This window comes from Sardina pilchardus, chromosome 1 (assembly GCF_963854185.1).
Source record: "Sardina pilchardus chromosome 1, fSarPil1.1, whole genome shotgun sequence".
NCBI classification, from domain to species: domain Eukaryota; kingdom Metazoa; phylum Chordata; class Actinopteri; order Clupeiformes; family Clupeidae; genus Sardina; species Sardina pilchardus.
In genome coordinates this window covers 23,299,345-23,316,764 of record NC_084994.1, presented here as the reverse complement: position 1 = coordinate 23,316,764, position 17,420 = coordinate 23,299,345, and the positions used below count along the sequence as shown (strand labels likewise).

Below are 17,420 nucleotides of genomic sequence, written 5' to 3'. Positions count from 1 at the left end.
GCGTTCAGGCCGTCACTCGCTCATGCACCCGCACGCAAACATCTCCTGGCAGATCGCCGCAACAAATATGGTCCCTTTGAGGTGTTAATGGTTCCAAAACAGTACATCGCTTTAGTGGCTCAATTGTTCCTTATAAGGTAGGCCTACAGGGTCAATAATTGTACCTAAGAGAACAAAAATGTACCCCAACAGTACCCTAATTTTGAGAGTGTATGTAGCCTACAGTATGTCCATTTATGAATCAATTAACTTCCTAGTGGTGTCATTATTATCCCCAAGGGACAATTTGTTATGCAGCCAGCAGGGACAGCATATTGCATAACTTATGCAAGCACGTCACGTCATGCGCGAAACAATCTTCCTGGAATGAAGTCTTCAGCTGCTGAGTCCCACTGAACTGAACTGAGACCCCAGAAGTCTTGAAAAGGAACCCTACACTGCGGACTTTACAAAGTGAGTGATTTAATTTACTTTCACAGCGCTAAAACTCATTTTAGGTTATAATATGTGGTGTGTAAGCCTACACTACAGGGTTGACTTGATGAAAAGTATAGGCTTCGAAGGCTTCGTCGATTGGTCGGCAGGTTAGACTGGTATATAGGTATTCCTGGCACAAAACAGACACACAAAGCAGACTATAAAGTTAAGCTAAACTATATCCATATCAATATCAATATATCAACCATCAATCAATCATCAATCAATAGGCTATTGTTCGGTGTAACCTATCTAGACTATTGAATGTGAAGGAACCATTCAATGCGTAAAGGAGGTGGTGACGGCAAAAATGCAAAATGACGGGTTATCTATTAGCTACAATAGAGCATGCCCAACCACAACGAAAATCAAAGGTCATGGTTGCCCCGATTGTGGGCTACTCTAAATGTTCCAGCTAGTAGGGTTGCCAACAGTTCTGTAAAAATCGTCCCGTAACAAGATGTGTTGATCCGATACGGAACGCATAGGCTATTGAGAATCAACCCAGTGCAAATCCATGACAGGTCAGTATAATAAGGCTGAATCCAATTTCTCTCTCTTTCCCCTTTCTCGATTAGCATTATGAAGGGAAACATTGTTGCTGGAATTGATCTGTGTGTCATCACAATGGAGAATGCACTTTCGTTTTCGTTTCGTTTCCTATTACGCGCACGGGCGTTGGAGCCATTAGCCTATTATATTTATTATAGCCTCCATGTCAACAATGAATGAAAATGAGCTTATATTATCAATGCGTGTTAGGATATCAATGCGTGTTAGTATGCTACACACACACACACACACACACACATATATATATATATATATATATATATATTTTTTTTAAATATACAAGGACCGCTATGAGCAGCCGACCTTTTATTCTATCAGGCAATAACCAGCACACTTGAGACTGCTCATATAATGTTGGGAGTTAATGTAGGAATAGTCTCCCTTGAGATAATAATAATAATAATAATAATAATAATAATAATAATAATAATAAATACTCACCCTGCTTGATCAGTTGCTAGTTTGACATTTTTTTTTCATTGTTCTTGCATGAGAACTTTGGCAGACTAGCAGCTACCTAGGCCTAGAGTGGAATCTGGAAATAATTGAATTAATAAACTAAACGTAAGGACAAACAAATATGACTTGAGTACTCGCCAATTCCAGGCCATTTTATTTCTGCATGCAACTGCATGTAAGGTTACCTGTGCCTAACCATATGCCTATCATGAGGTAATTAAAGCTGGTTCCAAATTAGTTATTACAATTCTGATTAGTCATTAAAAGCTTTAATATATAAATTGGTTATATAACCTATTAAAATGTACCAAAATCGAGGAAATTGCGTCTAGCTCATACATTTTTGTCCTGGGGGAGAATCCCCAGACCACCCACTGACCTGTCCCACCCACCTTCAAAAAGCCTCCGACGCCCATGGTTACGCGGAGTAACGTGTATCTATTGACAGATCTCGCACTTCCTGAGATGTCAGTTAGAGAATGATGTACATGCAAAAGAGTTCAAGGATAAACGGGTGCTGGACAGAAAAGCAGATGCCAAGAGAAGAACGATAACTCCGCACACCAGAATCTGCTCCTTAGTGCTTTTTTTAAACGTTACACGTCGGAGCAGATTCTTATTGTTCTTTTCTTAGAATGATGTACGTGACATCGGCAGATCTTGCTGCTGCAAGAGGTCTGTTGGGGTTGAACTTGAACGCGCCTAATAACATCCATCTTGACTTATCTTGACTGACCCCAACTAGATTGGCATGTAACTCGGGCGTGGTAAAAGATGACCGACTTAACTTCTCTGATGCCTCAATTGCAAAATTCTGTCAGTTTATCCTTTACAACATTAGGAAGATTAGCCCTTATATGACAGAACTTCTTGTTCAGGGCATAATTATCTCCAAACTGGACTATCGTAATTCTATCTGTCCTATAGGACACTGACTAGATCTGCTCCCTGCTATCTTAATTCAATGATCAAGATGTACATCCCCAACTGCCCACTGCGGTTTTCTGAAGAGAGTTTGTTGTTGACCTGCCAACACAATAGGTCAGATTCTAGGCTCTCAGTGGTTCCATATTGGTGGAATGAGTTGCCCAGTGTTCTCCGCTCTGGCGATAGTTTTAGGTCTTTCAAGAGGGGTCTTAAAGGAGAAATCCAGCCGATTTTTACATGGATCTTGATCGATAGATGTCGCCAAGTACTTACTAGCTGTGAATAAACCGTCTAAATTCAAATATATTATAGTCGTTACCAAGTAAGGAGTAATTTTGGTGCCCAACTTATTGCTTACTGCAGTCTAACAGGGCACCAGGCACGTAACTGAAACGTTCCATTTGCGTTGCATCTGCCGCAACAATTACCTTACACTGTAATCAACAGAAGTAGCTACACCAGACGTGATAGCGGTGCAGTGAGCAGTGAGCGGTGCTCGGGGAGCAGTGAAGGGTTAGGTGCTCAAGGGCACTTCAGCCGTGGACTGGTCGGGGATCGTGGAATTCAGATCAATTCTCCACACATTCCTCTATAGCTGCCCGTCTAAACTCTAAATGGGGAACTGGAACAAACAATCCGAATACTGAAGTGCTCAACCTTTCTTTTACAACCTTTCTTTTACAGCATGGCAGACACCCTTCGCCAGATCCTGCTGGAGCTATCGGACGATGAACTGGAAGACTTCAAGTTCTACCTAACCAAGCAGGATAAACCGATTCCACGTGGGAAGCACGGTACTACTGTAATACAGCTGGTGCAGAGCATGGAACGGGTCTATACGGAACAAGGTTCCATTGTTGTAGCTCTACAAATTTTGGAAAAAATGGATTTCACACAAATTGTAGAAAAATATAAGCAACATAACGAAAGGTAGGCTTGTGAACTTCACCAAACCATTTATGAAATACACTATATAGCCAAAAGTATTGGGTCACTTGCCTCGACTAATGACTTAAGAGACATCCCATTCTTCATCAGGGTTTAATATGACATTGGTCCACCCTTTCAAGCTATAACAGCTTTGACTTTTCTGGGAAGGCTTTCCATAAGGTTTAGGAGTGTGTTTATGAGAATTTCTGGCCATTCTTCCAGAAGCGCATTTGTGAGGTCATACACTGATGTTGGACGAGGCGACTGGCTCTCAGTTTCTGCTCTAATTAATCCCAAAGGTGTTCTATCGGGTTGAGGTCAGCACTCTGTATAGGCCAGTCAAGTTCATCCACACCAAACTCTGAGATCCATGTCTTTATGGACCTTGCTTTGTGCACTGGTGCACAGTCATGTTGGAATAGGAAGTGGCTATCCAAACTGTTCCCACAAAGTTGGGAGCATGGAATTGTCCAAAATCTATTGGTTAATACTATAGCATTCAGAGCTCCTTTCACTGGAACTAAGGGGCCAAGCCCAGCTCGGGGATGGCTCCTTCCTGTTCCAACATGACTGTACACGAATCCTCCGTCTTAGTTTGTATAGAAACACATGTAAACACCTGTAAACACCTGTATATGTTGCACCTACACGGAAGAGGCCGACAATACGCAACGTCCGACAATACGTATCGTTCCGATAGGGGGGTCAAGGCAGGTGACCCAATACTTTTGGCAATATAGTGTATGTGTTGCTGTGTAAATAGCAGTGTCACTTTTTTAGGGCTTTATGTTAAAAACTGAATATTTTCACATGGTTGGGTCATAACTACATTAACTAATCGCAAGCTCCATGGTGGTGGTTTTGAGATGGACCCCTGCAGAGCACTATACAAATGTATTCAGGGTGGCCACCTAACCAGGGTGGGCTTTGGTAGCACATTGTGTTGTCGTTGTTTTAACATGCTGTGTTCTCTCTCTGTTTTAGTGTTCCAGGGCCCAGTCAGGATCAGGGGCAGAGCAGTAAGCACTCACTCATTCACCCACTAATTCACACACTCATTCATTCACCCACTCATTCACTCACTCATTCACTCACTAATTCACTCACTCACTCACCCACTTACTCATTCACTCACCAATTCACCCACTCATTCATTCACCCACTCACTAACCCACTCACTCACACTCACTCATTAACCCACTCGCTCGCTCACTCACTCACTCACTCACCGACACACACACACACACACACACACACAGAGACACACACACAGACACACACACACACGCACACACACGCACGCACGCACTCACACACACACACACACACACACACACACACACACACACACACATTTAGCCGACATTATTATTCAACATTTAGCTGACGCTCTTACAGTATCTAGAGCTACATGCAGTGACCTTACTACATGAATAAGTTAATTAAAAAAAAATCTTAATTTCATCAATTGTTTTACCATATTTGTAGATTTGAACTTCTTCAGCAAGCACAAGGCCACACTGGAGAAGCGAATGCCCATACTCGGTAATGTCCTCAACCAGCTGGAGGCAGACAAAGTTCTGGACGCAGAGGAGCGGGAGACGGTGGAGGCCGAACAAATTTCTGTCAAACGGAACCGTGCTCTGATCGTCATGCTCGATCGGAAGGGAGAAAAGGCTCAAGAGAAGTTTTATCAGATTCTGAAGAAAACCGATCCTCACCTCGTGGAAGATCTTGAATCTTGATCTTGAGTAGCTCAGAATAGCAGGAAGATGTATACATTTGTTTACATTTTTTGCCAAATGTATTTTCATGAATCTTTTTTTATCCAAATGAATTTGATTAGCTTCAACAGATTTGTGTGTGAACACCTTGCAGCATTTTTAACTCTTTGATTTGGCTGTATTGGGACATGTCATCAAGTAAATGTTGCCAATATAAATGGCTTATGTCATGTTTTGTTTTCTATAATCTCTGAAATAAATACACTGAATGAACCTCACTTCTGTGTTCAGCAAACTGAAGGTGTGTGACATACTGAATGTAGAGGAGAGGGAGTAGGTGGAGGTAGAACAACTATGTGTCATTCAGAACTGTTTCTTTGTGGAAGATTTAAAAATATATATTTGTCATGTCAGGTTAGAAACAGCAGGAAAACAGATACATTGTTGATTTTTTTGTATTTTGTATTTTCCTGTCTCACTGTTATGTAACTTGATTTGTTGAAATACATACAACAGGGGAAATAAGTATTAAATGCATCAACATTTCTTTCAGTAAGTATACTTCCAGTGAGGCTACTGGCATGAAATGTTCACCAGATATTAGTATAAACTCATGTAATCCACACATGTATAAATTACATTACGTACATTAACGTCCATAAGTAGAGATATGTGTAATTGTGCAATTATTGATTTGACTTTATTACTTAATTGTTGAAGTAGACCTGATTGATTAATTGATTCGGTAGACTTCCTTAGTTGATGTTGATTTGCAATTCATGCTAGTGACGCTAGATGGCAGCGCTGACCTGGAAATCTGGAAATTGCATTGCACACAAACAACGGGACAAAAAAGAGCTGAGCTGTTAATAATTAAGCGACATATAACCACAATAAAGCGTTTTCCTGTGTCGTGTTCGTATTTCCATCACTAAGCCCTCACTTGGAAGCGGTGAATTATACCTGAAAATGTACATTGAACTTTTTCTCCTCTGATGCGTGTGTATAAGGTTAAATCTTAAACTTTGTTCATACAAAGAAATTACCTAAGCTAAATAATATGAATATTATTATGAATAATAAAAATAACAAACGAGTCTACACAACAATCCTGACAAGTTTAAATTAAGACAGGAACCACAGAGCTACGGTTTGATGTAAATTGTGTCTTCTGAAAAAATAACTGTCCACTCCTCTAAGAACTTGCACATTTCCGCGTTACGGGTTTTTGGTCTTGGCGAGGAAACGCCTTCAAGGCCGTTCTTCCTTTGACCCGCCTCTTCACTGTAGAAACTACTTTCCAATTACAATGCGAGGTGTGTTGACAGACGATGCATGTGACCAATAGAATCGCCCAGCCAAAAACATCGTGAGTGTGATCCCTATCATACACCGGAGGTTCGGGGTCTTCTGACCGGATAGCATAAGTTTTTTATTATTCAGCCGAGTTCTACCCTCTTTTTGTTGGCCGCTGAATTGCGTGATTTTGTCTAACTATCTGTTCTTTGCGCAGTCTTGCATTCATTCGAGTCCTCTTTTGTCCAAACAGCCTCCGAAGCACACGGGGTTTTTTAACGGTATAGCTTAATTTCTGCTTTCTCAGAGCAATTAAGCACTTGGATAGGCTACTCCGGCGCCTCACCCAGTGAACATTTCGGAGAGTGCCACCGTGTCGCCGCGGTCTAACCATGGGGAACCGGGGAATGGAGGATCTCATTCCCCTTGTCAATAAACTTCAAGATGCCTTCAGCTCAATCGGACAGAGTTGCAACTTGGACCTGCCCCAGATTGCTGTGGTCGGTGGACAAAGCGCAGGCAAAAGCTCTGTGTTGGAGAATTTCGTAGGAAGGTAGGCTAATTCAAAGCCCTCAACGCACTGTTATTTTAAGTGTTTTAACCCCCCCCACCCCCAAACGCTGACAGACTGTGGGATTCTTAGATCCAGAATAGTAAGCCACGGACATTAGATGTTGCAGTTCTCACAAACCTACCGTTTCGTTCTTGTGCCGAAGCTTGTTTTCCACGCGTACCACGGAAAATACGCGCAATCAGCAGTTGAGGAGAAAGAGTGCAGTTGTTGGCACTGGCAGACTGTTAACATAATTTGCAACAGTACCCTTACTGGCACTTTTTCCCTTCACTTTGAGACTGTATGAAAACAGGATATGATTGTCTGAGGTTTTTGGTGAGACGCATCGGAAGTAGCCTAGGCTACAGACATTCACCGGTCCCACTTTGGAAACAAACCCAAGATACTCATGGATAGCCCACTATAAGGGCCTACAGCTGTTAGCTGAGGTGTATGCCAGTTTGATTAAATTGTTCTCTTTCGGCTGTCATGAACGGTCAACCCTTCTCGCAAGTAGACTTATAGTCTCTCTAAGACGCCAACTCTTTGTAAACACAATTGGGACATTCCTCTTAGGAAACAGAAATGACGTTATTAGAGCTCTTGCTGTGGTGGCGCTCTCTTGGAAAGGAAATACAAGTTTTGACGTTTCAGCGTTTTCATCTGGAAAGTATAACTCACCATTGTAGCCATGTGTGCTATTCCGTTTCTCTCTCTCTCTCTCTCTCTCTCTCTCTCTCTCTCTCTCTCTCTCTCTCTCTCTCTCTCTCTCTCTCTCTGCCTCTCTGTCAATTAGACACTGTTGTCATGGATCCAACGCCCTGAGACAAAGGGTCTGTTTTAGTGCTTAAGATGGGAAGGGTGACCCTGATAATGCAGAGGGTGTAGGAAGTCCCGCATTCTCACCTCACTGCCCTCACTGTAACACACACACACACACACACGCACACACACACACACACACACACACACACAATCTCTCTTACACAAACACACTCTCTCTCTCTCACACACACACACAATCTCTCTTACACACACACACACACTCTCTCTCACACACACAGACTCACACTCACACTCACACTCACACTCACACTCACACTCACACTCACACTCATACTCATACTCACACTCACACTCACACTCATACTCATACTCATACTCATACTCACACTCACACACACACACTCTCTCACACACAGACACACACACACACACACACACACTCAGACACACACTCACATTCACACTCACAGTCACACACTCACACTCACACACACACACACACATACACACACACACACACACTTAGACACACACTCACATTCATACTCACACTCACAGTCACACACACACACACACACACACACACACACACACACACACACTGATGACGGCATGGTGGAGAGGCCACTGCTGAGGTCAGGCCTGTCGTGATGGGATGATGTAATTCCGAGGATGTTCTGTGGGCTTGCTGTGTGTGCGTGAGAGTGCGTCTCTGTTTGGCTGGCTGAGTGAGTGAGTGGGTGGGTAATGTGGGTCTGTCTGTGTCGGTGTGCATGTTTGGCGTGGGGGGGGGGGGGGGGCAGAATGTAATGGGTGTTTTAGAACTGAAGTAAATTGTGTGTTAGTCTCTCAAAGAGCAGTGTGTGGAAGAAAGTTCATTAGGGGCTGAGGCGTGGTGTATTGGAGATGTTTATGTCCTCTTCACAGAATGTGTCTGATTGTCTGGGAGAGACTGAACATCTGACTATCTCAGTCTGTGTGTGTGTGTGTGTGTGTAAAATTCAGCGGTGAATCAGTCCTGCTGAGTTGGCTTTCTGACTTCCAGTAAGGAGATGCAAAAACCAAATTCCTGTTGAGGGAAAAAGTGTGTGTGTGTGTGTCTATGTGAGTGAGTGAGTGAAAGAGAGAGAAGAATACTATTGAGCTTCAACCTCGGAACACATCTTGTGAAAGGCCGAGTCCACATGATGTTCTGTGTGTCTCTGTGTGTGCTAGTGTACGCGCCTTATAGCCATAGTGAAGGGCAAACTGAGAGAGAGAGAGACCATATTTCTGAGGTCATTACAGTGTTTTATGATGTGTACCTTCACACGTAATACACACAAGTACCTGTGTACACACTGCGTGGGTGCGTGTATGGCGTGGTCTCCTAGAAATGGTGTGTGTGTGTGTGTGTGTGTGTGTGTGTGTGTGTGTGTGTGTGTGTGTGTGTGCCTCTCATTTGTGTTGTTGAACCTTGGTCGATGCCACACCTTTATATGTGTGTGTATTAGGCCCTCTTTCCACTCCACTGACCAGCAGTTTATGTGTCCCTGTAGCCTGTGTGGGCCGGTCACAATGATCTTTTTTTTTTGTCGGACAACGTTTTGTCCCAGAAAGTATTGCAATAAACAATGGTATTGTCACAGGTTAATGTTACTTTAACCGCACAATAATGTCACTTTAAAGCCTCTCTCTACCTGGGACGGCAATGCTTTTCCCCAGCTCAAACGCTGTGATTGGGTAATTATGCAGCTTAGGGACGTAAACTGGAGTAGCCTAATTCACAGCTTAGAGGCGAATCAGCAACAGCGGTAATAATATGCAAGACATGTCTTGGCATGATATGAATAACTGCAAAGCAGGCCTTTAGGTTAAGATAGGAGTTCAGTGACCTCGAGAAATAGAGAGCTATGTGGAAAAAAATATGAAAAGTTAGACGTTGCTTTGTTTTATCTTTTTTTTTTAATCACAAATCTGTGACAGATATGATGACCAGTGACGACGGAACACAACTGTTTGGGCGACATCGACGTCTGCAAAAGTCATTGTCGATATTTTCCATATATTATGATAAGTTGATGATGTGGTTATTGTGACCTATCTCCGTCACTTACAGTCGCTTCACTTCACTCCAGGACATTCTGTCACATACTCTATCCGAACAGCTACAAGATATCCCATGTTTATTTAATGTGTGCTCTAGCCTATCTGCTATCTCTCCCTATTGAATGCGCTGCGTTATAACGATCCTAAACAGTCAAGTTCAGTGTCCACGTGCCGTGGTATGATTGGAACCAAGGATGACGTCACTTTGGCACGGCGGTGTGACCACATTTCCATGTTCTGTGAACTTGAGAGAATATTCTGAAGTGGAATGTGAGTCATTGGCTTTGTTCTGCCTGAATTCCTGAGCAGTAATCATGAAATGGCGTTTGTTATCAGTCATGATGTCTGGAATATGATGCTATGAACTAGAACTAGTGGCTCTTCCCAGCACTGGTAAGATCGTGCAAGGGGCGAGTTGGCGTTTTCTTTTTTATTATTATTATTATTATTATTATTATTATTATTATTATTATTATTATTAAAAGCTTTTCTATCTTAGTAGCCTACATCAGAAGTCACCAAGACTCCATCACACATAAAACTAAGACTCAAGACGTAAGTCTTAGTGCTTTACCAGTTGTATGACACATGGAATCTGGTGCTATGAGTATGAACTAGTGCTGTACCCAGCGCTGTTAAGATCGTGCAAGGGGCGAGTTGGCGTTTTCTTTTTTATTATTATTATTAAAAGCTTTTCTATCTTTGTAGCATATCAGAAGTCCCCAATCTCAAGTCTTACTGTGCGTTCAGACCGAGAGCGACTTGAGCTTCCAAAATCGCTCTGGACGCCCTGTCAAGGACGCCGTGGGAAGCTTGGATGCTTTGGCCGCTCTGACGTAGTAGCATGCGATATTCGTTGCTGGTCGTTTGGTCGCTGAACCGCGTCATAGCTCATTACCATAAAGTTAAACCACTTTCTCTAGTCGCTCAAGACGCCCAAAACGCGACGCCGACGGATTGGTCGCTGCTGGCAGCTGAGAGAAGCCGGCTTCCATTGAAAATGAATGACTTCCGAAATCTTTGGAAGCTCAAGTCGCCCGCGGTGTGAACGCACAGTTAGTGCTTTACCAGTTGTATGACACATGAGAATGCATAACTCTTGGAGGCGTTATTGAAACTAATTGAAAGGATTATGAACATGGTAATTCCTTTTCATTGTTATCTTTTTTTGTGATGTTCTGTGTATTTGATATATTTTATTATCAAATACACACACATTATTATTTTGCCCTAATCATGCAGTTGGAACTGTGACATATACTTTTACCCTATACGTGCAGTTTGAAATGTGACAACACTGAGTGTTGCTACTAGTCTAAATGCATCCCTTGCTTAGCTTCTGCTAACCAGTGTTAGGCCGTGCAGCTATGCTTAGCCAAGGCAGTAACGTGATAAGTCTTGTGGCCAGCAGTGCTAAGACTGTGAGCTGGTGATAGTTGTCAGTGTGAAGTCCTTGGCCAGCCACTGTGGGTGTGTGTACTTATGTACTTGTCTACTGTGCGTGCATGTGCGTGTGTGTGAGAGACTTTTGCATTATAAATGAAGGAATTATAAATAAATGCATGTCTAGAAGGCTCTTGCCCAGACCCTGAGTTAAGGCTGGTGTGTGTGCCTGCTTCTCTGTGTGTGTTTGTGTGTGTGTGTGTGTGTGTGTGTGTGTGTGTGTGTTTATGTCACACATAGCTCACACTCACACTTCTCAGTGGTCAAGACCCTCTCATTCTGAGCCGTGGCCTCTACCGTCTTGTAATTGGCCACTTGGACCTCAGTCTCAGCTCTGATTGGCCACTTAGACCTCAGTCTCAGCTCTGATTGGCCCCTTGGCCCTCAGTCTCGGCTCTGATTGGCCAGAAGGATCCTGTATAGTCATGTGCACATCAGGCCTGCTGTGCAGAGGTTTTGAGACAGAGGCCCGTTTGAAACAGGGCTGTAAAAACATCATGCGTCATTGATTACCTCGGCTCTCGGATCAGTCGTCTCTACCAGCATTACGCTGTGGAATAAGCCAGGAAGGGACACGCAAGTGAATTTCTCTGTGTGATAATACTGCACTTTAGTATTGTATTACAACACCGCTGATGATAGTATACTTTAGTACTCTATTAAAATGATGATATTGCACTTTACTATTCCATGAAGTAGAGATGCTTGATGTTGTGTTTTGGGGTGGATGGATACACGCATTGATACACGACTTTCCTAACTTTAGGATGACCATATGATGCCAGTCATCTCGATAGAACTCTGTATCACAATGGATGGTAGGCCTACTGCTCAACAGGAAGTTCCGCCCCCCCCCCCCCCCCCAATTTGCATGCGGAATAAGGTGCCCCCCCTCTTTTGTCAATGGACACACCCCTCCAGCATGCTCATTCAATCCAATAATTCACAATTGTGCAAGACGACTGGCTAAATTGCTATTAAATCCAGTTAGCATTTGTTTAAAACGGTTGAATGAAAAGTATTTTCCAAGACTCAGTAGGGTCTGTCCCAAGGAGAAAAAGTTGTTGTCGTTTTAAACTTAAACACATGGGGCAACCCTACCAATTGGGCTACTTTGTTTACAATATATCCAGGCAGCTGAGATGGATGCTTTCTCATTTTCAATCCAACATGAGCTGTTTGCAGTGTCCTGACTTGTCTTAAGGGTGTGTCCACATGTCTGTTGCCGCGACAACAGACAACAGTGCGTCTGTGTGTGTGTGTGTGTGTGTGTACCCCCTGGGGGGTGCTAATCTAGGAACTTGACCACACAACCCCCTCCTGCTAAAGTGACCTGGATCTCTCTCTCTCTCTCTCTCTCTCTCTCTCTCTCTCTCTCTCTCTCTCTCTCTCTCTCTCTCTATCTATATTTCTTTCTTTCTTTCTTTCTCTCTCTCCTTTTTCTTTCTTTTTCTCTCTCGCTCTCTCTCTCTCTCTCTCTCTCACTCACACACACAGACACACTTGTGTGTATGCATATGGACACACATCTCCATGGGCCTGTGCGAGCCTGTGTAAATATATGTATGCCATCACACACACATTATTCAAAGCTAAAGTGGGAATTTATGTCCATGCCATGGTAGCATGAAATTCTACATGCTCTATGCATCCATAAAGGGTAGGTCACCTACACACACACACACACACACACACATACACACACACATACACAATAACACACATACACACACATACACAATAACACACATACACACACTCACAGACACACAGACACACAGACACACAGACACACAGACACACAGACACACAGACACACAGACACACAGACACACAGACACACAGACACACACACTTATACACACACAATAACACACACACACACACACACACACACACACACACATATGCTAACCGCAGCCTCTGGGTAGCTGTGTGCAGTGACCTGGATGTGATTTTTGTTCCAGTCACTGTGGGTCAGAGAGAGAGAGAGAGAGAGAGAGCGTGCAAGAGCGAGAGACAGAGAGAGAGAGCGCGACAGAGAGAGAGAGAGAGCGACAGAGAGAGAGAGAGAGAGCGAAAGAGCAATTTTAAGAGCAAGACAGACAGAAACGAGACAGAACACAGAGATTAGTCCCTCTGCTCCAGTTTGCCTTTCTGACTTCCCCCCCATCTCTCTCATCCCTCGTTCACTTCTCTTTCTATCCCTCTCTCTCTCGGATGTTTTCTCTTACTCATGTTTTCTCTTCTCTCTCTCTCTCTCTTGCGCTCTTGCGCTCTCTCTGAAAATGGGCTAGATGTATAATTGATGGGAAAGTAACTGAAACTACTGCATCAGCCTCACATCAGTGACAACCTGCGTGTGTGTGTGTGTGTGTGTGTGTGTGTTTGTGTGTGTGTGTGTTTGTGTGTGTGTGTGTGTGTGTGTGTGTGTGTGTGTGTGTGTGTGTGTGTGTGTGTGTGTGTGTGCGCGCGGGCATGCATTCGAGACATGGAGTAAGAGAGAAGAGAGAGTTTAGAGAAGAAAAGATCCAAACCTGAGTCAAGAGGTAGGAGAGCCATTCAGTTCCTCCTGGCTGCGTACATGCGTTCGTGATGAAGTGTTCTTGGGTGAGACCCTGAGCTCCAATTGGCACCTTGCATGGCAGCCATTACTGTGGGAGTGGATGAATGCAGTAACTGCTTTGAATAGTAAAAAAAAAAAAAACAGTCAATTTTAGATTAGCTTTTATTATCTCAAATACAAACATTTGTCTTAGGCAATCGAGAGATAGGGAATGTACAGTAGGTTCACATTTACACAATCACACTTGTGTACACATACATGTATACACATATTAGTATGTACATACATGGAGTGGCAGGTTCCAGCTGCCTTGTCATTGTTGACAATTGATATCTCCTTTTTGATAAAATAAACTTTTTCAAGGAAATCATGAAGGCAGCAAGGCAAGGACAAGGCTTGACGAGATTTCAGAGTTGTCCCGCCCCTACTGACCATTTATAAACATGGGAGCATGACATGTTCATATCTACCATAGAGGACAGTGAGGTGATGTCATTGGTATTTCTTCATTCAAGTTCCGTTTTATATATCAAGTAAAACTAGCCGACGGGACAATTATCATTGCCTCGATGCAATGTTGCGTCACATGCGTATCCTAGTTGCATGCAGTCACATGGCCATATCTACCATAGAGGACACCGGTATTTCTGTCTTTAAGTTTTGTCTAATTTATTAAATAGAAATAGCAGACAAGACAATTATCCTTGCCTCAGTGCACCATCATGTGACACGTAGTTGCAGATAGACTACCTCTGACATGTCAAGACGAATGAGAAAAGTTAATGGTGAAATATGATAAAGATGCAGTAGGGCGACCAATGAGATGCTCACCTGTACTGGGAATGTAATGATGAAATTCAGGGCCCCAGCCGTGGCGCAACTGGCTAGGGCACCTGCACAGCACGCCGGCAACCCGGGTTCGATTCCCGCCCCGTGGTCCTTTCCGGATCCCACCCCGACGCTCTCTCCCACTCGCTTCCTGTCTCTGTCTACTGTCCTATCATTAAAGGCATAAAAGCCCAAAAAATATATTTACAAAAAAAAAAATGATGAAATTCAGTGGAGATGCACCTAGTTAACCTGTACTGAAGATTAAGTTATATTAAAGCAGCACTAAAGAGTTTTTCGTACCTTAAAATAATGTTTCCAAAATTATTTCAGCGGTTCATCAACTCGTAACAGGGTAAACGGCACTTCTGCATTCACTTCGCGGCCCTCTATCGGCTATAACCGCTCTATGTAACTTTACCAGTTCGGGTAGCGTACCTGTAGTGTGATGAAATGAGACATAAGAAACTACAAATTTGACTTGCTTTGATGTCGCAATACATCATACTTTCACAAAATCATGCAACATACTCTACCTTGCCTGTGGTATTTGCTGGATAAACAAATGGAGCACAGCGTTAGTTCAGGCAGGTCACGGAGTCTCGCTAGCTTCCCTGAATGGCCCAGCTGACTGTCAATCTAATCGCTCAGCTGATTGCCAGCTGAGTGCCAGCTGGCCAAGCCTTGCTTTCATTGGTGGAGATCATTCAGAGCGCTTATTTAAACTGCCTTTGCCAATCTGCTGCCATCTGGTTTTTCTGCAACTTTGCCACCCACCTCCTCCCCTTAACCCCCTCATACTTCTGACTTATCAATGTTGTGTCATTGATGTTTGTTCTGTTCTGTACCCCATGGGGGGTTTATTGCTGCTCTCCCTGCCTTGGGCTTTCCATGTTTGAACATGGAAGGGCAGGGGGCCCCCAGAACAGAACATACCGCCAAGAATGTATTTCATGCAATAGTAAATAAAAATATTTTATTGACAAATTGGTCCTGACTGAAATAGTGTGTGTGTGTGACAGAGGAAAAGTGCTTTAGTGTTGCTTTAATGTTATATGATGGATAATTAAAGTTGTGATGAATATTGTCTAAGTATGGCCCAAATATAACCTATTGTGAAATGATCTCAATTATTGGGTGTTTTAGACTTTTTAAAGATTTTAAAGTTTTAGAGTTTTAAAAATCACAGCACAGGACAGGAGACAGGCGAGAAAAATCAGTCCGTTAGGGAGAAAGAGTTAGGAGGAGAACAGAGGGAAACAAACTCACCGTGTCAGGCTTCAGAGCTTATACCTTCGATGTCTCGATGGCAGTTTATTATGGCAATATACGCTACTCTGATGAGGAGAAGCGGAGCATTGGTGGCACTCTGTCACAGTGATACACTTGTATTAATACTCTGATCAGTATCATGTGAGTGATACTCGTGTGTTGACCAGTGCTGTTAGTGCTTTCTAAGGACCCTGTATATGTCTTGATTAAATGTAGAGAGCTCCCTATCTCACATTTTTTTCAATGAATAGACATTTGGCAGAATTATTTGGCAATGTAGATAAAAGAGACTCTGCCTCTCAGGCCGTGCTGTTAGTACTTTCTAAGGACTCCTCCTCTTCTCCACTCTCATCTGTCTTCATCTTCATCAGGGACTTTCTTCCACGAGGCTCAGGGATCGTCACCCGCAGACCTTTGGTCCTTCAGCTGGTCAACAACATAGCAGGTAAAACACAGACACACAGACACACAGACACACAGACACACAGACACACAGACACACAGACACACAGACACACAGAACATGCAAACACTTCTACCTTAACGCCCTGTAAGACCGTAAATACTCATTCACTCAAAAGTCATTCTTCGCAATGTACCATTTCATCTCAATGCCTTTCTGTTTGTTATATGCCAGTGGTTTCATGTTTTTTTGTATTTGTTGATTTTAAATGTTTGGTCCCTCTCTTTGAGACTGAGAGGACATAGTTAATTCATTGGGAACTATCAGGTACCTCCTATTTAAGACCGAGAGGACAGTTGATTCATACGAAATATGAGGTACTGCACCTTTAAGGCTGAGAGGGGCCACAGATGAAATGGAATATACTGTATGAGGAAGTGAGAGTTGGTTACACAGCAAAGCTTTCTCCCTGTGGTTGGTGGACACACACACACACACACACACACACGTACACACTACACGCACAGAATACTCACTAGTTTGAACAAACAAACACACACATACATAAAAAAACACACGAGCATGAGCATGCAGAAATACACGCACTATAACACCACAACACACTACATGTGTTACACACTCGTGCAGAAATACACGCACAATGACACCACAACACACTACATGTGTTACACACTCGTGCAGAAATACACACACTATAACACCACAACACACTACATGTGTTACACACTCGTGCAGAAATGTTAACACACGCTACACACTATGACATTATGGCTGAGGCAATTAATTGATTTATCAATTACTATCAAATTATTGACTTACTCATCTATGCCAGTGCACTACATATCTTAGGTCTGTGGACAAAACGAGGCATTCGAAAGCATGGTCATAAAGATTAAATTAGTTTCACTGGTATTTTATCGATCAAATAACTAATCAATTAATCAAGAAAATAATCGACAGATTAATCAAGAAGATAAATGAAAACGATAAGAGTCGTAGCACTATGTGATATGAAGAATCAATAAGCACACTAACACATGTGTAGACAAACAAACACTCCGTAGGTAGTAGGTA

The 17,420-nt window shown here is 42.9% G+C and overlaps 2 protein-coding genes across 8 annotated transcripts in view; both read left to right on the top strand.

The window, feature by feature from the left end:
• The first annotated feature begins 351 nt into the window (after positions 1-351).
• LOC134070662 (caspase recruitment domain-containing protein 8-like) lies at positions 352-5,368 on the top strand. Its single transcript, XM_062527106.1, has 4 exons — positions 352-453; positions 3,121-3,366; positions 4,351-4,385; positions 4,855-5,368. Exons 2-4 carry the CDS (start codon positions 3,122-3,124, stop codon positions 5,109-5,111), a joined length of 537 nt encoding a protein of 178 aa, XP_062383090.1. The 5' UTR covers positions 352-453; position 3,121; the 3' UTR covers positions 5,112-5,368.
• A 1,135-nt stretch (positions 5,369-6,503) lies between these two features.
• Positions 6,504-17,420, top strand: part of LOC134085375 (dynamin-2-like) — a 39,457-nt gene continuing 28,540 nt past the window's right edge. For all 7 annotated transcript variants that reach the window (XM_062539949.1, XM_062539947.1, XM_062539948.1 and 4 more), the window contains exons 1-2: positions 6,504-6,939; positions 16,294-16,367. In XM_062539949.1, coding sequence (XP_062395933.1) covers positions 6,779-6,939; positions 16,294-16,367 — 235 coding nt within the window. In that variant the 5' untranslated portion in view covers positions 6,504-6,778. The remainder of the gene's footprint in view (positions 6,940-16,293; positions 16,368-17,420) is intronic.